Source organism: Antechinus flavipes, chromosome 2 (assembly GCF_016432865.1).
Source record: "Antechinus flavipes isolate AdamAnt ecotype Samford, QLD, Australia chromosome 2, AdamAnt_v2, whole genome shotgun sequence".
Lineage (NCBI taxonomy): Eukaryota > Metazoa > Chordata > Mammalia > Dasyuromorphia > Dasyuridae > Antechinus > Antechinus flavipes.
Window position 1 is genome coordinate 339,835,028 of NC_067399.1, and position 21,712 is coordinate 339,856,739.

Below are 21,712 nucleotides of genomic sequence, written 5' to 3' on the forward strand. Positions count from 1 at the left end.
GGTATACTTAGAAAACCCCAGAGATTCTACCAAAAAGTTATTAGAAACAATCTACACCTTCAGCAAAGTTGCAGGATATAAAATAAACCCACATAAGTCATCAGCATTCTTATATATCACTAACAAAACCCAACAGTTAGAGATACAAAAAGAAATTCCATTTAAAGTAACTACTGATTGTATAAAATATTTAAGAATCTATCTGCCAAGGGAAAATCAGAAACTTTATGAGCAAAACTACAAAACACTTTCCACACAAATTAAGTCTGATCTAACCAACTGGAAAAATATTAAATGCTCTTGGATTGGGCGAGCAAATATAATAAAGATGACAATACTACCTAAATTAATCTACTTATTTAGCGCTATACCAATCAGACTCCCAAAAAACTACTTTGATGAATTAGAAAAAATAACAACAAAGTTCATATAGAAAAACAAAAGGTCAAGAATTTCAAGGGAATTAATGAAAAAAAAATCAAATGAAGGTGGCCTAGCTGTACCAGGTCTAAAATTATATTATAAAGCAGCAGTTACTAAAACTATCTGGTATTGGCTAAGAAATAGACTAGTTGATCAATGGAATAAGTTAGGTTCAAAGGACAAAACAGCCAATAACTTTAATAATATAGTGTTTGACAAACCCAAAGACACCAGTTTCTGGGATAAGAATGCATTATTTGACAAAAATTGCTGGGAAAATTGGAAATCAGTATGGCAGAAACTAGGCATTGACCCACACTTAACACCATACACCAAGATAAGGTCAAAATGGGTTCATGACCTAGGCATAAAGAATGAGATGATAAATAAATTGGAAGAGCATAGGATAGTTTACCTGTCAGACCTCTGGAAGAGGGAGGAATTTATGACCAAAGAAGAACTAGAGATCACTATTGACCACAACATAGAAAATTTTGATTATATCAAATTGAAAAGTTTTTGTACAAACAAAACAAATGCAAACAAGATTAGAAGGGAAACAATAAACTGGGAAAACATTTTTACAATCAAAGGTTCTGATAAAGGCCTCATTTCCAAAATATATAGAGAACTGACCCTAATCTATAAGAAATCAAACCATTCTCCAATTGATAAATGGTCAAAGGATATGAACAGACAATTCTCAGACGAAGAAATTGAAACTATTTATAGACATATGAAAATATGCTCCAAATCATTATTAATCAGAGAAATGCAAATTAAGACAACTCTGAGATACCTCTACACACCTGTCAGATTGGCTAGAATGACAGGGAAAGATAATGGGGAATGTTGGAGGGGATGTGGGAAAACAGGGACACTGATACATTGTTGGTGGAATTGTGAACACATCCAGCTATTCTGGAGAGCAATTTGGAACTATGCTCAAAAAGTTATCAAGCTGTGCATACCCTTTGATCCAGCAGTGTTTCTACTGGGCTTATACCCCAAAGAGATACTAAAGAAAGGAAAGGGACCTGTATGTGCCAAAATGTTTGTGGCAGCCCTGTTTGTAGTGGCTAGAAGCTGGAAAATGGAAGGATGTCCATCAATTGGAGAATGGTTGAGTAAATTGTGGTATATGAACGTTATGGAATATTATTGTTCTGTAAGGAACGACCAGCAGGATGAATACAGAGAGGACTGGCGAGACTTACATGAACTGATGCTGAGTGAAATGAGCAGAACCAGGAGATCATTATATACCTCAACAATGATACTGTTTGAGGATGTATTCTGATGGAAGTGGACCTCTTTGATAAAGAGAGCCTTAATTGAGCAAAGATGGACAGAAGCAGCTACACCCAGAGAAAGAACACTGGAAATGAATATAAACTGCTTGCATTTATGTTTTTCCTCCCGGGTTATTTATACTTTCTGAATTCAATTCTCCCTGTGCAACAAGAAAACTGTTTGGTTTTGCACACATATATTGTATCTAGGATATACTGCAACCCATTCAACATGTAAAGGACTCTTGCCATCTGGGGGAAGGGGTGGAGGGAGGGAGGGGAAAAATCGGAACAGAAATGAATGCAAGGGATAATGCTGTAAAAAATTACCCTGGCATGCGTTCTATCAATAAAAAATTATTTTAAAAAAATGCTCTGTCACTACTGATTAGAAGAATACAAATTAAAACAACTCTGAGGTACCATCCCACACCTATCAGATTGGCCAATTTGATAGAAGAGGAAAATAACAATTTTAGAGGGGAAATTACAAATATCGTAAGAAAATTGAGATACTATACATTGTTTTTTTTTTTTTTAATTTAAATTTTATTTTATTTAATAATAACTTTGTATTGACAGAATCCATGCCAGGGTAATTTTTTACAACATTATCCCTTGCACTCGCTTATGTTTCGTTTTTCCCCTCCCTTCCTGCACCCCCCCCCCCCAAGATGGCAAGCAGTCCTATATATGTTAAGTATGTTGCAGTATATCCTAGATACAATACATATTTGCAGAACCGAACAGTTCTCCTGTTGCACAGGGAGAATTGGATTCAGAAGGTAAAAATAACTCGGGAAGAAAATCAAAAATGCAAATAGTTCACATTCGTTTCCCAGTGTTCCTTCTCTGGGTGTAGCTGTCTCTGTCCATCATTTGAGATACTATACATTGTTATGGACTGATTGAACCATTCTGGGGAGCAATTTGGAACCAAGGGTTATAAAATATGTATACTCTTTAACCAGCAATAGTACTACCGAGGGTTTCCTAAAAAGAGATTAAAAAAAAAAAAAGAAAAAGGATTTTTATCTACACAAATATTATTTTTTGTTCGTAAAGAATTGGATGCCCATGAATTGATGAATGGCTGAACAAGTTGTGGCATATGAGTGTCATGGAATGCAATTGTCCTATAAGAAATAATGAACAGAATGCTCCCAAGAAAAAACCTGTAAAGACTTCAATGAACTGATGCAAAGTAAAATGAGCAGACTCAGGAGAACGTTGTATACAGTAATAGCAATATTGTATGGTGATGGATTGTGAAGAACTTATTCTCAACAATACAATGATCCAAGACAATCTAAGAACATACAATGAAAAATGCTATCCATCTTCAGAGAGTCTGAATGCAGATCGAAATCTACTTTTTTAAAATTTTTTCTTTGGGGGGAGGGGAGAATTCTGCTTTTCTTTTACCATATAACTGATGTGAAAATATGTTTTGCATAACGACACATATATAACCTCTTTCAAATTACTTGTCTTCTCAAAGAAAGAAGAGGAAAAGAAAGAATTTGGAACTCAAAATTTTAAAAAACAAATGGTAAAGCCATTCTGGAGAACAATTTGGAACTATGTTCAAAAAGTTAGTAAACTGTGCATACCTTTGATCCAGTGTTTCTATTGGACTTGTATTCCCAAAGAGATCTTAAAGGAAGGAAAGGGATCCACATGTGCAAAAATGTTTGTGGCAGCTGTGATGAGATCTAGATTTGGGGTGCCTAAATGAAATTAGGGTTTAGTTGAGGTCTATGGCAAGTTTGGGGTACAGGGAGTCAAACAGAGCTCCCCTGCAACCCCCTTGGATTCAGCTCAAGGATACAGCAGTAAATGAGGTCTAGTAGTGGCACGACTCCCCAATAAAGGGATTTATCAGCCCGAATTGATATAATTGACTGATTGAGAGATTAATAAAAGAGGTTTATTATTAGGTTTGGAAGCAAGGTTAAAGCATAGTTAAGGAAATAGGCAAGTCCTGACATGGCTAGCATGTTTGGGACCTCTGCCAAGAGGGGGTACCAGTGTATCCCTTTTATAATGGGAGATTTAGCTAGAGGGGCCTTTTGGGTGGAGCCCCAAAGTTGGCTCAGATAAGGATGGGGGCTGGGACAGGTCTGGATCTTCTATTGGAATACAAAGGGCCCAGGATTTGTGAGTTAAAGGGTAATTACATTAACTAGGGGGGGAGCTTGGGAGTCACAAAGAAAGGAATCTTTCCCACATCAGTAGTGGCAAGAAACTGGAAATTGAATGGATGTCCATCAATTGGAGAATGGCTGAATAAATTGGGGTATATGAATGTTGTGGAATATTATTGTTCTGTAAGAAACAATCAGCAGGATGATTGTAGAGAAGCCTGGAGAGCCTTACATGAACTGATGCTAAGTGAAATGAGAAGAACCAGAAGACCATTATACATGGCAACAGCAAGATTACACAATGATCAATTCTAATGAACATGACTCTTTCCAATAATTGATACTAGTTCCAATGATCTTGTGACAAAGAGAGCCATCTACACCCAGAGAGGGGACTGTGGGAAAGGAATTTGGATCATAACATAACATTCTCACTCTTTTGTTGTTAAATAAATTTCTTACTCATTTACCTTTTTTTATCTGATTTTTCTTGTGCAAAAAGACAATTGCATACATATGTTTATATATATTGGATTTAACATATATTTTAATGTGTTTAATATATATTGGATTGCCTGCCATCTAGGGGAGGGGGGAGGGGGAAAGAGGAGAAAATCTGAAACACAAGGTTATGCAAGGATCAATGTTGTCAAATCATCTGGGCATATGTTTTAAAAATAAAAAGCTTTAAAAATTTAAAATTATGATAAAAATTATTTTCACATACAATTAGAGAAAAATAAATAAATGATATGTGCATGTATGTATGTCTGTGTATGTGTGTATAATTTCACTCAGTCATCTCATCAGCTCTCATGGATTCAATTATAATCTTACTCAATTGATTCTAATAAGTATTTGTTCAGTCCTAATCTATCTTCTGATCTCTAGTCAAGCATTTCCAGCTGCCTATTAGTCATCTCCAACTAGATATCTCATAGATATTTCAAACTCAACATGTCCAGAACTGAACTTAATATCTTTCCGTCTAAACCCTCACCTCCTTTATCCTTTCTACTGTCAAAGGCACCACCTTCTTCCCAGTTATCCCAACTTTTGAAGTTCTTTATAATCTGGCTTCTTTTTGCCCTTCTTGTCTTCTTACATTTTATTCTCCTTCACGTATGTATTCTGCAGTCTAGAGACACTGGCCTCCTTACAGTTCTTTGTGCAAAAAGGTACTTTATCTCCCAACTCCATTCATTTTCTCTAACTATTCTCCATGTTTAGAATTTTCTCTTATCTCTGCCTCTTGGCTTCTCAAATCCCAGCTAAGGCCCCACCTTTTACAAGAAACACTTCTTGGTTTTCCTTGATCTTAATGTTTTCCCTTTGAGATTATCACCAATTTATCATATATGCATGTATATTTATTTATCCTTAGATTATTTTCCATTTGTCATATATATGTTAGCATAAGTATGTGTGTTTGTTTTTTTAATAGTCCCTGTGATAAGCACTGGAGATACAAAAATAAAAAATAAAACACACAAATATAAATTTGCATATATATGTGAGCATGCAGATAAATGTGTGTATGGTATTCATATATATGTATGCATTCACGTATATATACACACACACACACATATATATGTATACATAAAAATCTTGTTTGCACATAGTTGTTTGCCTGTTGTCTCCCTCATTAGACTGTGAGTTCTTTGAGAGCAGATGTTGTGTTTTGTTTTTCTGTGTATAGCCAGTGTTTGACACAAGGCCTGGCACTGCTAGGCACTTGATAAATGTTTGTCGACTTGTATCATTTTATCCTAGTTGAATATAATAAGAATCATGGAATTTGAGAGTTGGAAGGAAGGTCAAGAGTGTACATATATATCATCAACTGAGAAAAAGTGATCATCCAGTCTATGCTTAAGTACTTTCTGATGCATCACATTCTACTTCAGTATACTTTGATCATTAGGAAATTTTACCTGACATAAATCTAGAAAGGCAGTGTGGCATAGTGGATAGAAACTTAGCTTCCAAACAAGAAAATCCTGGATTTAAGTCCTACCTGGGATCATCCTGGGCAAATCTCTGAACCTTTTAGTGCTTTAGAACAGACTCAAATAGAAAAAAGTCATAAATTTTCTGTAAGCATCCCTGTAGACTACACATTATCTTAAAAACACACAATATTACCTATATGCTATTGTATTTTTAATTTTAAAAATATTTTCCAATATTAATCTGATTCTGGCCCACAGTCAAGATTGTTTCAGCCTGGTTTGACATTTCTATTATAGGTCATTTTCTAAAATATAAAAAAATGAATGAATGAATAAGTAAAATATCCTTGACCTGGAAGCAAATTTTTTTTTTAAATCCTTTTTAGTTTCTCTAGAAATATTAAGAAATTTTTTTTTTCTCCAACAATCTCTCCAAAATCTTTGGAAAGGTGAGTGATGGGTCAGAAAAAAGATATGATCCAGAAGGAATGAGAGAGTGGCTTGATTATTCAGTACAGGAATGTTAACCCAGAATGAACCACCTATTTTTAACTAATTCAAGATTTCTATCTATAAATATTAACTGAAATTGTGGGACAGAGTAATGCTAGAGGACATGGGTACAGTCTGGACATTTCCTATCCAAGCTAAGGATGGCTTGGATATAGATAAATGATAAATAAAATTGGGAAAGACAAGCCAAAAAAAAAAATACAGATTTTGGATTTTTTTAATTAGGTATTTTTGATTAAAAGTTTTACTTTTTTTTCATTAGTGATAATAACATTTTTTCTTGGACAACACAGATCATGTCATCTATAAATTTTCATTTTATGCATCTCTTGTCCATGCCTTCCTATAAATCCTGCAGGAGAGATTTTCTGGCAAAAAGTTGCATTTAGATCTCTTGACATTGCAAGAATCCATACCAGGGGAGCATATTCCACTAGTGACTCCTCGTTCTTACTACCTGACTTTCCCACTTTGTTTCCTAGTCATACATCTCTCCATTAAAATTAAATAATCTCTTAGTTATTACTCAACATTGTAGCCTTTATCCAGTATGTTTATTTTTTGTCTCAGATTTTTGTTATTTATAAATCTGAAAGTATATTACCTTTGCCTTTATCCATAAAATGGATAAAAATGTAAAACAATATGGGATCAAGCACAGATTCCTGAGGCATTCAGGTTGTGGAGAATTCTTTTCCACCATGACAACTAATTATTAACAATTAAGCATAGGAACCAACCATTCAACAACCATTTTCAAATCTATAAAATCTACTCTATTTTTTCTACTCCACATCTCTCCATTTTTTCCCCCATAGGAAAAGCATGAAAAATTTTTGTCAAATGATTTGTTAAACTTATTTGTAGCATCTTCTGAATTACCATTTTGGCAACCTTATTAAAAAAATAAAATTAATGTGATGACTTTTAAAAAATCATTGTTTTTCATAATTGAGCTTTTTTTCTTACCTCCCCCAGCTTATTAGAAAAAGAAAGAAAAAATCAGTTGTGTAACAAGAGAAGGGAAGCAAAACAAAGTTACAAAATGGCTATGTTCAAAAATGTATCTCTTTTAAAAAAGTATATAAATTGGTATTTTTAATGAAGAATGAAGTTGATATGGTATCTACTGTGGATCACACTCTGGTGATGAACCTCTACAAATCTAGCTGGGTTGTTTATTAGGTCACAGAATGTCAGGCCCATTCTTAAAGCCTTTCCAACTTGGTAGAACCTATCTGAGATGTATTTCAGGGGCAAAGCCTTCAAGAATCCAAGGTCACCTTCATGCTGGGATGAGGCATACTAGGATTTTGTGGTCAGTTACATACACATAGCCCATAATTTTACTAGTAAAACACAGGTCAGAATATTATAGTTAAATCAGAGTTAATTTTTGTTGCAGTTTCCTGGTCAGTGGGGGAAAAAGAATGCTAAGGAAGGACATGGAATGATGTCATCTGCTTTCTCTGAAAAAAATAGTCACTGAACCACTCTCCTCCACAACCATATCCCCTGCTTGGACTGAAGGTGGGGGTTATCAGTAAGATAATGGTTTATAAAGTGCTCAACATAATATCTGGCACATAGTAATAATATAATAAGTAATTAAGTAATAAATTAATAATAAATGCTTGCTACTTTTCCATTGTCTCTACTCAGAGAAGCTGGGAAAAGATAGTGAATAGAAAGTGATTCAGTTTCTATTAATCCTCAATGGAGGAGTGACCCCATTAACAGAGCCAAAATAATGGACCTAAGCCTCAGCATTTAACACAATGCCTGCCCTTAGTAGGCACTTAATAAATGTTGATTGATTGCTTGATTATGAAGCACAATAATAAAAATATACCTTTCAGAATTAGCTGGGTCTTCTTTGGGCACAGGTATCAGAAAGATTTTTTTCTTCCTTTTTTTCCTAATAAATTCCTCTATACAAAAAATTATATTCTGCATTTTTCTTGCTAAAGAACTGCTTCTATCCCTATTAGAATTGTTTTCAGAGAAAAGATGAATATATAGATCTCTGCAATATATTGAGGGAACAATTTAGTAAAATAAGGAAAGTACTTTGTCACTGGGATGAGAAAATTTAGCAGCATAATGCTTCAACATAAACACCATTATCTGTAGAACTAAATTTATATTGTTTTTCAAGTACATGATAATAACATGTAATAGATTTATTACGATTAAATTAATAAATATTTTAAAATTTACCTTAGTTTCTAATACATTAAATACTGATAGATATAATCCACATAAACAAAAGTTCTTTGAGTTCTTTCATAATTTTTGAGAGTATAAGGGATCTTATAAAGCAACAATCATCAAAACTTTTTGTTACTGGCTAAGAAACAGAAGGATCAGTGAAAGGCTAGATACACAAGATGGTGGTCCTTAGATCATGCTCTAAAACTCAGCAGAAGAGTCACTGCACATTGTTTTGATGGGAGTTTCCTCACTAGGAGTCCAGTTTAAAAAAAAATAATATTATGTTTTGTTGCTTTTTTTTCTTTCTAATTTTTCCCTGTTTTGATCTGATTTTTCTCCCACAGCATGATAAACGTAGACATATGTTTAGAAGAATTGTATATGTATAACCTATTTTGGATTACTTATTGTCCAGAAGAGGTGGGGCAGGGAGGAAGGGAGAAAAGTTTGAAAGGTTTTGCAAAGGGGAATGTTTAAAACTATTTTTGCATGTATTTTGAGAAATAAAATTACAAAAAAGAATTATGTTTACCATGAGGAAAAAATCAATAACAATACAGAATGAATAGCATCTATTTTTATTTATCATGTTCCATTCCATATAAGTTAAAAACCAGTGTTAATTCAATTGTTCTATCATAATGTCTTATAAAACAGAAAAACTTCCCCTCTGCTGCAATAACAGATCCGTTTTCTAGGCCACAATGATGACAATATGGAAAAGAGAAATGTAATCATAAGTAGGCCTAAAATTATACCTCGTCAAAGTTAAACATCTGAAATGTCAGTACTGGAAAAATAACATCCAAACTCTAGCAAGTCACCATACTCTGAACAGTGAAAAGAAACACTTTCTAATCCCCATGTTTTTCTTTGCAAGCATTAATGATATAAAAAGTTAAATTCCACATGTAGCAGTTCTAAATGTATCTACATAATCCCAATGATAAACAAATACTCTAAAATAATATTATTATTATTATTATAGCTAATGTTTACATAATATTCAGTCAATGTCCAGTAGTACTCAGCTAAGAACTTTACAACATTCGAGCCTTATAACATCCCTAGGAGGTAGGTGCTATTATACAGATAAAGAAACTGAGGTTGAATGACTTGCTCAAGGTCACACAGTTTAGAGCCTAAGGTTAAATTTGAACTCTTCTTGACTCCAGGCCCAGTACTCTATCCACTGTGCCACCTAGCTGCCTAGAAATTGAATAAAATGATGCATAATTTCAGTATGTTTTCATCTGGGTTATAGAAAAAGATTGCTTACAGTATGAAGGTGCTTTCCCCAGCTCTATTAGTGCTGGATTAGGACTGCCATTTTAGTTTATCTACTATCTCACAGACGAGCCTCTTTTACTCCTTATAACACCATTTTGACCCCACAATTTGTTCTGTTACCATCATTCAACTTGCAACAACCCCACCCTGCCTTTTCTAATTCTTTGTTTTCTGTCTAATTTCTCCACATACTCCCCCACCATTTGCACAAAGATACAACTGAAAGGAAGACCTAGTCACTTAACTGTTTTGTAATCATCAATGACCCAGAAGGGCAAAATTACAAAGAAAAATAGACTCTGTTGAACAGGAAGATCAAATGACAATTGTTCCCTTCTCTCATTCATATTATCTGTTGTGTAACAATGGGTTCAATCTCTACTGTTTGATAACAGTCACTAATTAAACCAGTCATACATGTGACTGGTGATGAACAATAATTAAATAGCCTTGCCCTCTTCCTTCTGACTTTTTACAAAGAGAAATTAAGGGAAAAGGAAGAAGGAAATGAGAAGCCTGATCCTTAGGTTGGAAAAAAATTTTTAAGCTATCCTATTAGAAACACAGCCTGCTCCACCATAATTACACTGGCTTCAAGATGCTCAAAGGAAAGAGTCAAAGGTCTCGATTTAATAAAGATTTTCCTGAGTAAGTCTAGACATCAGTTTTGGATTGGTTTTACCAAAGGAGGAACCTGGGAATGGTCTTGAAGAAGGGTCTACAGAACTATTTTCCTGAAGATGAAGATCAGTTTGATAGGAACTTGACACTATGCAATTAAAGGTCAAAGAGGGCTAAACTTTCATTATAATCCTTCCCTCTTGAAAGTTTGGTCCCATTCACCTAGAGGTGAATAGAAAGAATGAATTATCTGCCCACATAATTTGGGGTCTTACTGACCTGTAATATTACAAATAGCCCTGGCAAGGACAGAGACAAGGCAGAGACATACAAGTAAAAAAGACATAGAAAGATCTGGCAGTGCATTAGATTATTACCCTGATGTCAAGTAGGCAAATGTGTTATTAGAAGAAGGATTGTGCTCCCTTTGAATAAACTTTGTAGAAGTCCTTTTGGCACTTTAAAACCAAGCAGTCTGAAGTTGCTCTTTGGTGACAGACCACCCCATCCATCAGTCCTGCTGGATTCCCAGCAGGTTACAGCTAACATCCCATAAGCGCCTTGCTGTTGTCATGTTGCGTCCCCGGGAAGAAATCCATGCAGGACTGCATTCACTAGAGAGAAAAGAGAGATTGATGTTACTGATTGTGTCCATGAAGCAGACTAGTTTGGTCCAAGCTCTGGATAAAGCAAAGCAACAATAATAATAGCTAACATTTATGTTATTATCTCATTTAACCCTCACAATAACCCTAGGAGGTAGGTGCTATTATTAACAGATGAGGAAATTGAGGCAAACCTGGCTTGCCCAGGGTTATATGTTAGTGTCTGATGCCACATTTGATTTCGGGTATTCCTCCTCCATGCCCAGTGCTCTATACACTATTTCACCTAGCTACCTAATATAACAGAAAAAGCACTGTGTTGGATTCCACAGGCTTGAGTTCAAATCCTAGTATGAGCCAGAAACAATCCATAGGATTAAAGATGAAACACACTATCTACCTCCTGCCAGAGGTTTAAAATACAGGATAAGACATGAATTTTTGGACATGGTCAATGAGTAAATTTGTTTTGCCTAGATTATTTATATTATGAGAAAATTAGCATTTTCTTTTAGAAAAATTTTCCAATAGGATAGAAAGAGTAAGAATGGGAAGGAGAAATCATGTTTCTTTTATATATGCCATGTCACCTCTCTAGCCCTCGGTTTCCTCATCTGTAAAATTAGGGGATTGGACAAGATGATCTAAGATCCTTTCCAATTCTAATATTCTTTGATTAATGGATGGTTGTTGAAAAGATAGAATGAGCTATTAAAATGAAACTTTTACTTTACCACTTGATAGTCGTTGGTACAGTATACATTGTCATTATTTATGAACCAATAAGTCTTAAGTATTTATTATGTGCCAGGCACTGCATTAGGTACAACAGATAAAAAGATTAAAATGAAGAGTCTCTATGTCCAAGGATTTTCCAACCCCTCAGGAGAGACAACATATATATTTAAGAAAATATAAAAAGCGATTACAAGATATTTTGAAGGACAAGGTAAAACACAAGCATCTGGGGAATTAGAAAAGACTTCATGTAGGAGGTGGTCCTCAAGTGGAACTCTGAAATAAGTGAGAGACTTTTAAGAGAAAGAGATGTAAAGGGAATGTGTTCTAGGAACTCACTGTCAGTGAGTAGGATGAGTAACATGAGTTGTTATGTTTGAAAAATAGCAAGGTGAGTTTCTTTGACCACAAAGCCCATGAAGGGGATTAATGTATAATAATTAGATTTTAAATTTCTTGACGGCAATGTAGGTATTTGCTTTTTTTAGTATCCCTAATACTTAGCACAATACTTGGCACATAGAGGCTGCTTAATAAATGCTTTATTATTTGCTAGGTAATGATCCTGGAAAGGTAGACTGAAACCTACTGAGAAACACCAATGGAGTTTGATCCTAAAGGCAATGGAACTTATATAACAAAGAAGTGAAAAGGTTAAACTTGATTGAAGGATGGACTCCAGGGCGGGAGAGACTGAAGACAAAGAGGCTAATTAGCTTATGTGAAAGATAATGACTGTTTGAATTACAATAGTGGTGTATTAAAAAAGCTCCATAAGCACAAAGAATATATCTTATTTATCTTCATTATATGTCCTCGTGCCTCAATAAATGCTTGTTGAATGTACAATTGACCAAAGCAATCAGACTAAAATTAAAGTCCATAAAATTGGAAAGGGATCCCTCTTCAAAGATCATCTTTGTCTTGATTCGAAGAAGACTGCTCCTAAGCCAGTGAAAATAAAGATTTATTTATTTGCTTTTTCTAAATTTATAGATGATAAAAATATTTTATGGCTGTTTTTGGAAACCTGCTCTAGTAGATAAGTGGTTGGAACCCTAAATCTCACTCTAGAATGTATATGGCCACAATATTCATAATCATGAGTTTTCAGCTAAATGCCATCATCATCTAGATTGAGAACTATGGAGATTGAATATGGTAATTTATAATAAGAGTATAGCCCCAGGTGAAAACCTGTGTAATCGAAACTATGATGTACCCACAACTATGATGTACCCACAAGAGAACACATCTGAGGTTAACTGACTCAGATATTCCTGTTTTATATGAATGCAGGAGTGTCTGTTTTGGTTGTCCTTAGGTGTCTGAGAGCCACTGTTGGTTAACTTTAGGAGTGTAACTATAATCATTATAAAGTGTATTTTTACATTAAAATGATGAAGAAACAAAGGACAAAACCTTCTGGCTTATTAGGACAATAGAGCTTACTAGAAAACCTTACATCATAAAGTTCTGAAATCTTGTATAGAACAGATGTACAGGACAAAATTGAAATATATATGAATCAAGAGAATTATAAATAACTGTGAATTTTGTAACTCACGGTATCATAATTAAGGTGCAGAAGATCCATAACAGTTCAAATATGACTTAGACAGAAGCATGATGGACAAATCATTCAAGAGCTGCCCAAATCAATATAAATATGCAAAAAAATTATAATATTTATCAGTAACATGAAAATAACTCAATAATTTATATTTCTATCAATATAAGGCTTATTTTAAAACTCTGGATATGTTGCCATGCAAATGACATTCTATGGGGGGAAAATTTTACCTCTATAAACAAAGTCATACCTGAAATGTTTCCCACTCAGAGGCTCAAGGCCCTCGGTCACAGCACAATACAGGCTGGTCTGAGCTCCCTCCTGCGGGGTCTTAATAAAGGAGGAGAACAGCTTAAATATCAGTTTCATGCAAGTTGAATGCCGGAACAACTCGGAATTGACAGTTCCAGGGTGCACAGAATATGTAGTTACTCCAGTACCTAGAATGAGAAGAACAGGGATTGTGGGAGGTCACATACAAAAACTTAAAATCTCAATCATTGGCTTATTACCAACATCATCTTAGAAATCTAGGGCATAAGGCAGGCTCCTGAGGGACATCAATGGAATCCAGCTTTACACAGAACAAGCCTGGAAACCTGCTGCTTTATTTGACTTAGAAATGGTAAGATTCCAAACTTCCACCTTGATAAATGAAGAGCAAGTCCCTAGCTACCTCAGGTTGTGGGTCCTTATTTATTTTCCAACTGGCCACTGAGATGCTTGAAGAAGTAATAGGTGAGGCCCACATTGTAGGATTCTTTATCCTGTACATTTCAGGAAGATTCTGCCTAAGTGAAGAGGGAGGGAAGACAACTGGATTCCCTATTGCTTTTTACCACTTCTGTTCTACTATCTCCATTCTTCTGCAGGTCTACCTTTTAGTCTCCGAGCTAACTCCTGGGTAAAAAGCACATTGGCCAGCTTGCTGTGGCAGTAGGCAAGGCCCCGGTTATAGAACTTCTCGCCATGTAGGTTGTAAAAATGGATCCTGCCAAGGTGAAATGCCAAGGAAGACAGGTTTATCACCCTTGATGGGGCTGATTCCTTCAGCCTGTCCAACAGCAGATGGGTCAGAAGAAAATGACCTGAGAAGGAATACAGAAAAAGAGAAAGTTCAGAGGCAATAATAGTATGGGGGCAATTAAAGAAAATGTCAAGTCAAACTCTTCATTTTATCTCATCACTAGCATGTTTACAGAGCATGCTAAGGTTCATAAAGTGCTTTACATATATTGTCTCATTTGATTCTCACCAAAAACTTGGGAAGATTGGTACTTAATGATATTATTCTCGTTACGGATGAGGGACTAAATTTTCGACTTGCCCTATGTTTCTCAACTAGTAAGCTGGGTCAGAAGTGGACTTTTGGTTTCCACTGTTCCATACTATCATTTTAATGAAAAATTAAGACTATTCCAAAGATAAATGTGAAGTAGCCAATATGACTGTAGAAGTTACTAGGCACAAATGCAGTGGCCCAGATAGAGTACCAGAATCCAATCTTTTGGATAAATAGTGGATCAAATCTTTTTGTGAACAATTTGGATGAAGTGGCTTCAGAAGTTAGAAGCCAGAAGTAATTTCTGTTCAACAGGAACTGCCTGAGATTAGGAATTTCTCCTATAACAGGTTCAAAATATGGACATGATGATAAGAGATTATTGCTGAAGCAACTGTAGGTATAAAAGCAATGTGGTAGCTGTGAACATCCTAAACTAAACTGAATCTAAATCAGAGACTTGTAAGGAAGGAGAACTTAGTAATATCTTCTGCTTTCTAGCTCTGTTAGATTTCTTACCTAAGTGATTGACTCCGATGTGCATCTCGAATCCGTCAGCTGTCTTAGAGTAGGGACACATCATCACTCCTGCATTGTTGATCAGGATGTGAAGCTGTTTTTCCTCTGCAAAGTACAGAGGGAGAGATGAGGATTTAGCAGCAGCCATAAAGCTACCCATGGCCTGGATACATGCCCAGCCTACTTGCATATGATGAGACATGAGGAAAAAAAGAGACTCAAGAATCAAATCTTTATTTTTCTATCAGTTGCATAGGTCACATTCAATTCATAGATCAATAATCAATCCTGTAGCCTACTAATAGATTTTATCTAATTCCATATGCTACAAAGAAGATAGACTTGCATGAAGTAGGCATGAAATTGACAGATGCAGATAACTTTCAAACCCTTAAGAGAAGAATCAGAAGTCATCTATTTATGGAAAGTGAGGCGTTTCTTAAATGTAGAGATTTTTTTAGAATAGCAAGCCACACAGTGAGAGTGCTATTTCCAATCTTGTTCTTTGTCCCTTCTTTGATCCTTTTCTCCTGATTATTCAGTTTGACTCTCACCTGCCAAGAAGGCCTCAGCAAAAGCTCGTATTGATTTGGTGTCAGACAGGTCCAGCTTCCGCACCAGCACCTGGTGGTTTCCCGTCTTAGCCCGGATTTCACTGGCTGCCAACTCCCCTTTTTGTAAATCCCTACAAGCAATATATACTCGAGCTCCTAAGAGTAAAGATATAAACAAGTTCAACTTTTGTGTACAGCACAATACAATTTTAACTTGATTTTGAAAACAAATCTGGTGGTAATGCTCATGATGGACTTAGGGGAGATTCTTACATAACTGAAAGGGGCATTGTCTTGTAAGTCTATACTCTATATACATCATCCCCACTCCTAATTCTTCATCATGGGGATTTCACTGGCTGCCAACTCCCCTTTTTGTAAATCCCTACAAGCAATATATACTCGAGCTCCTAAGAGTAAAGATATAAACAAGTTCAACTTTTGTGTACAGCACAATACAATTTTAACTTGATTTTGAGAACAAATCTGGTGGTAATGCTCATGATGGACTTAGGGGAGATTCTTACGTAATTGAAAGGGGCATTGTCTTGTAAGTCTATACTCTATATACATCACCCCCACTCCTAATTCTTCATCATGGGGAAAAGGGAATCCCAAGTTGGGATCCAGAATATGGGGGAAGTTAAAAAGGGAAGTTAAATCATCCTATTTGGGTGAAGGGGAAGTATGATCCACTCAGTTTAATTCCCACCAGGCTTGGGAGCCCATGCATTGAGATGAAGTGCAATAGGGAAAGACAAAATAGTTACTGAATAAATCTAAGGTAATCAAAGGAGATAGGAAAGGGGGAAATACTCAGAATTCAGGAGGGTATAAATAGGGTATAACAACAGAGATTCTTTTTTTCCTTTTTATAGATTTTTATTGACAGAACATATGCATGGGTAATTTTTCAACATTGACTCTTGCAAACACTTCTGTTCCTACTTTTCCCTTCCTTCCCTCCACCCTCTTCCCTAGATGGCAGGTAGTCTCATACATGTTAAACATGTTAAAGTATATCTTAAATACAATATATGTGTACATATTTATACAATTCTCTTAACAACAGAGATTCTTAAAAGGACAGTAAGCTCAGACCAATCTGACCAACCAGGATGAGCTATTCAAGGAGGAATCTATTAGATTTATTTTACAGAGAAGGTAGCTGGGGAACAAAGTATTAGAACTTTATTCAGCAAATTATTAACATTCATAGTACACATCATAGTATGCAAAGCTTTGTGGTAGCATAGGATCAGAACTCAGTGGGGGCAAGGAAATTCAGGTTCCAAGATACTCTTAAATTCTGAACCATAAATACCTAAAAGTAAGAGGGAAAAGATGAAATAACAAGAAAAAGAAAATAAAAGCTGGAGAGGACTGGAGGAACATAAACTTGCCTCTCTGAGCAAGGTCTTTGGCCGTCTCCTTCCCAATGCCTGTGTTGGCTCCAGTAACTATTACTACCTTTCCAGGAAGCTGAACAGTTGATGTACATACTCCTTTGGAAACTGCTTTCCTATAGAGGAAAAGAAAAAAATTCATTTTTTCCCCCAACAAGCTCCCCACCTCAGTTTGGATTTCTTATGCTTATTTGATTTTTTTTCCCATTGCAGTGTCTTTCAGACAATAAACATCTTTTATTATCCTGTGAAAGATTTTTGAGGCTGGGCTTTTTTTTGGAGAAAAAGATGGGAGGAACTTGCAGAGACAAGTAGTCTTAATGCTCCCAGTTAAATGAATTGCATCTATTTCATGCTGGTAGTAGAGGCAGCTAGATGGTTAATGAATAAAGCACTGGGCCTGGAGTGAGAAAGGCCCAAGTAAAATTCAGTCTTAAACATTTACTAATTATGTGACTCTGGGTAAATCATTTAACCTCTGTTTACTTTAATCCACTGGAGAAGGAAATGGCAAATCACTGCAGTAGCTTTGCCCCCCAAAATCTCCTGAATCCACAATCTTCTCCAGTCTTCCTAATCTGTATTTTCCCACTAGACCCAGGTGGCTCTGGAGGGGAAAGTGAGGCAGGTGACCTTGCACAGCCCTCCCTCACTTAAATCCAATTTACTTGCATGTCATGGCATCATCTCCCTGATGTCAGGGTTCTTTTAGAAAATGAAGGACAAACAACAAGAGCTTAAGAACTAGGACTAGAAAAAAATGGAAACAGAATGGGTACCCATCAATTGGGGAATTGTGATATATGATTGTGATGGAATGTTGTTATGCTATAAGAAATGATGAGCAGGATGCTTATAGAAAAACCTATATAGTCTTACATAAACTAATACTAATTGAAGTAAGCAAACCAGAACATTGTACATGGTAACAGCATATTGTAATAATTATAAACTGTGGAAAACTAAGCTACTCTGATCAAGACAACAATCCAAGACAATTCTAAAGAACCCATAATGAAAGATGCTATCACCTTCTCCCCAGAGAGAAAATTGATGAACACTGAGTACAGACTGAAGTACTTTTTTCACTTTCTTTTTACCCCACCCCCACCCCAGCATTTTCTGTATGTTTTCTTTATGTTTTTCATGTTAGCAACATGGCTAACATAAAATTATATTTTGCATGACTTTGCATGCATAATCAGTATATTGTTTGTTTTCTCAAAAGGTATGGGAGGTGTAGGAGAGAGTGAGAGAATTTAAAAAAATGAATTTTAACAAAATTTTTAAAATGTTAATTAAGAAATATTTAACAAAATGCCATGTTTATATATATTTAAAAGTAACAAACTAATTCAAAAAAATGGGGAAAATATACGAATTGATGCAAAGCAAAACACAATATACAGATCTACTATAATGGAAACAAATAACCAAACTTGGGTTTACTGAAAAGACCAATTTTAATCTTAGAGAACAAGCATTGAAGGATACTCTATACCTAAGCGGAGAGTTTGAAGTGCCTTGGATATGGAATATCAGAAAGTTGATTTGCAAGTTATTTAACTGTCTCTTTATTACAAGTGAGGATTCATTATGAAGGCATATTGGGAAATAACTGTGATGTGAAAAATGAAGCTAAATTTTTTTTTTATTTTAAAATGGCAATTAAAAGAATGAGAATTAGACTCTCAGTCAGCAGGGCATTGAGTTTCAATTTCAACAATTAACTTTCTGCCTTTGTATCTCTAACACTTAGCACAGTGCTTGGCACATAGCAGATCACAAGCCTTATTCTATAGAAAGATTACATCTCTGTTGCATACTAGGCATGCTTTCTTATTGCCTTGGCACAAAACCAGTCCTGTGAAAATTTTTTTTTGAAATTATAATACTTGATCATTGTGTAAGAGGTTTTGTTTAGAGGGGCGGTAAGATGGAAGAAGACTGCTTGGATTGAAACCAATTCTGGGATAGAAATCTAGTGCTGGCATTAATATTCATTTCTCTGAAACTTTATGTTCTAAATTTTTCTCCCTCCTTCCTTTATCCCATCTCTAACCCAAAACAGCAAGCAAGCATATAAATTAAATATGTACAGTCCTGGTGCTGACTTTAGCTATGTGTCCCTGGGTACAGCAACTAAACTTTCTGGGCTAGAGTACCTATAACTGCAAAGAGTGGGGTAACATCTATACTACCTTCTTCAAGCATTGGGAAATATTTTATAAATCTTAAAAAATAATACAAATATAAATTATTTCCTGGATTGCCTCCAAAATCTTTAGTTTGCACCTTTATCGCCAATCTGCAGATAAGATTATCTATACGGTATATAGGATCCTAAACAGGATCTCTGAAAAAAAGAAACAAAAATAGTAAATAACCAACATGAGGACAAACAGCATTCAGATTAAGAATAAATATAGCTAAAACTTGTTAAGATTTGTTTATCCCATATTATGATCTCCTTTTCTACCAAGCCATGATAAAGGCCAGCTTTTTGATTCTTAGGACTCTTTAAAAAAACAATCTATTTTTCATGCCACAGAGGCTATTTTAATGGGCTTTTTTTCCCCATTCAAATCTTAAATCTGTAAGATGCAATTTCATACATACACACTCACTATTTTATGTTTGTAACAGCCTCTATGGTCTATTCCATGGACTATTCAATGTTTAAAACAAAACAAAACCAGAGAAAATCAAACCACCAAAATTTGCAAACAGGGCTCCCTCCTTATTTCCCATAGCACTTTGATGTTTCAGTCCTTAAAGTTAAAGAATCTAGACACAGATTATCTAAATCTGCGATTTCATCAGTTTCATCCAACTACCTCTGCCAAAGCTGATCAGTGTGACACCGAATTTAAGGAATTTTCTCACTGTCACAAAATATTACATGCCAGAAGCCAAACCTTAACTCAAATCTCTTGAATTTAAGAAGAAAGAGTTACAGAAAGAAGAGAATATAAGAAACTTAAATTTAAATCCTTAAATGCCATTTAATGCCACTAGTTGCCCACCATCTTTTGATGCTCCAAAATTATTTTTGGTTAGTCATCCAAATTCAACCAGTCAACACACAGTAATTTTTCCTTTTTGCTCAGAGGAAATCTTTGTCTTCCCTTTGATTTTGAGAAACTGAAGCCCATTCAAAAAAGTGAGCAGTTATGTTTCTAAGTCCTAATGAAAGGAGACGCAATGCAGGAAGTAACACGTGTCCCCCTCAGCCTTAATAAAATACACTCTGTGAACTTTTTCACTTGACTCTGAAACTAAGAGAGCAACTGAGTCATTTTTTTTCCTGGCTCATACTCCTAATGAATAATGGAATGTGTTACAATTCTTTGGAGCCTTACTCTTTCAGGGAGGTTGTACTTTTGCCGGAAGGTCAAAAGAGATAACAATCAAGATGTAGCCAGAACCACGATTTCGTAAATTATTTTTGCAGACTGGAATTATGGTCGGGGGCGGGGGGGAGGAGGGGAATGTGCTCCCTCTTATCTGAAGGTTAAGAATGTTGAGTTTGGGGGGAGAGGGGAGGTTGAGTCCTAGGTCTATGATTTCTTCAAACTACTTCCACTAGAGAAAACAACTTCGTGAATGTTGCATTGATCCCAAGAAAAACACTATTTTTTGCTTTTCATCTTCTTTCACCGGGACTGTCCAAAACCCCAATTGAGCCCCTGCCACCAAGGGCATGTCAAACCTCCTAAAGGAAGGAGACGCCCTGATCTCCTAGGACTCTGGCCAGTGGGAGTAGATCAGAGATTGGCCACCGGACTATAAGCCGGGCCCGCAAGCTCAGCCCTCCTCGGCGTTTGGCTAGGACCACCCTTTGCAAGGGAGCCCCCGTCAAGCTCAGCCCTCGGAGGCCCTCCAGTTAGGAGCTTCCTCCGCAGCGAGAAGCTCCTCACCTCTTCAGCAAGGGGGGCTGAGGAAGAAAGGGGAGGGGGATGGGATGGCCGCAGAGTCGGCCGCATCGGCCCTCACTCACCTGATGTAGGGTGCTGCCAAGATCAGGAGGAAGACAAATGAAGCCAAGAGAACCAGAACCCCTAACATCTTTCCCTAAATTGGCAGGGCTGAGCCCCAGTCAAGGATGCTGCAGAAGTCTTGGTGGCTCTAACTAGCACCAGATACTATGGCTGGCTTTCTCTGAGCACTTCCCATTTAAATTGCAATAGGTTCAACTGGGGAAAAGAAAAAAACAAAGGCTTCTGGGCAATGTAGTTTAATTTAGACTTTTCTTAGAAGCCGAAATTTAGAAGTTGGGATTAATGCTACAGGATTTCTAGTAAATCCCATCCCAGAGGTTTTTACCTCTTCATTTGGGCAAGCTGAGAATAAAATGACTTTTTGAATTTACTAGTGAATAATTGTCCTACCTGGTTTCATATTTAAAAAAAAGTTTATCAGTTTCCTTTGTCTGTATTTTAATTACACATAATTTAGTCATTTAACCTTAATGACCTATAGTTTCATCATCTGTAAAATGGGGATAATAATAACATACACCCTCCCCCCACCCCACCAATGAAATAATAATTGTAAATAACTTAGTACAGTTCCTGGCA

General features: G+C 36.0%; 1 protein-coding gene and 1 long non-coding RNA gene across 2 annotated transcripts in view; one reads left to right on the plus strand and one right to left on the minus strand.

Moving 5' to 3' along the window:
* Positions 1-12,585, plus strand: part of LOC127549661 (uncharacterized) — a 28,271-nt gene extending 15,686 nt beyond the window's left edge. Inside the window, exon 2 of the long non-coding RNA XR_007950686.1 lies at positions 12,355-12,585. This is a non-coding gene — a long non-coding RNA (uncharacterized LOC127549661). The remainder of the gene's footprint in view (positions 1-12,354) is intronic.
* LOC127549659 (retinol dehydrogenase 11-like) lies at positions 9,107-21,289 on the minus strand. The gene is made up of 7 exons (XM_051977880.1): positions 21,133-21,289; positions 17,130-17,248; positions 15,727-15,882; positions 15,173-15,277; positions 14,250-14,459; positions 13,622-13,811; positions 9,107-11,069 (listed from the first exon to the last, which is right to left on the minus strand). The coding sequence occupies exons 1-7, from the start codon at positions 21,198-21,200 to the stop codon at positions 10,967-10,969; spliced, it is 951 nt and encodes a 316-aa protein (XP_051833840.1). The 5' UTR covers positions 21,201-21,289; the 3' UTR covers positions 9,107-10,966.
* Between the last annotated feature and the right edge of the window lie 423 nt (positions 21,290-21,712).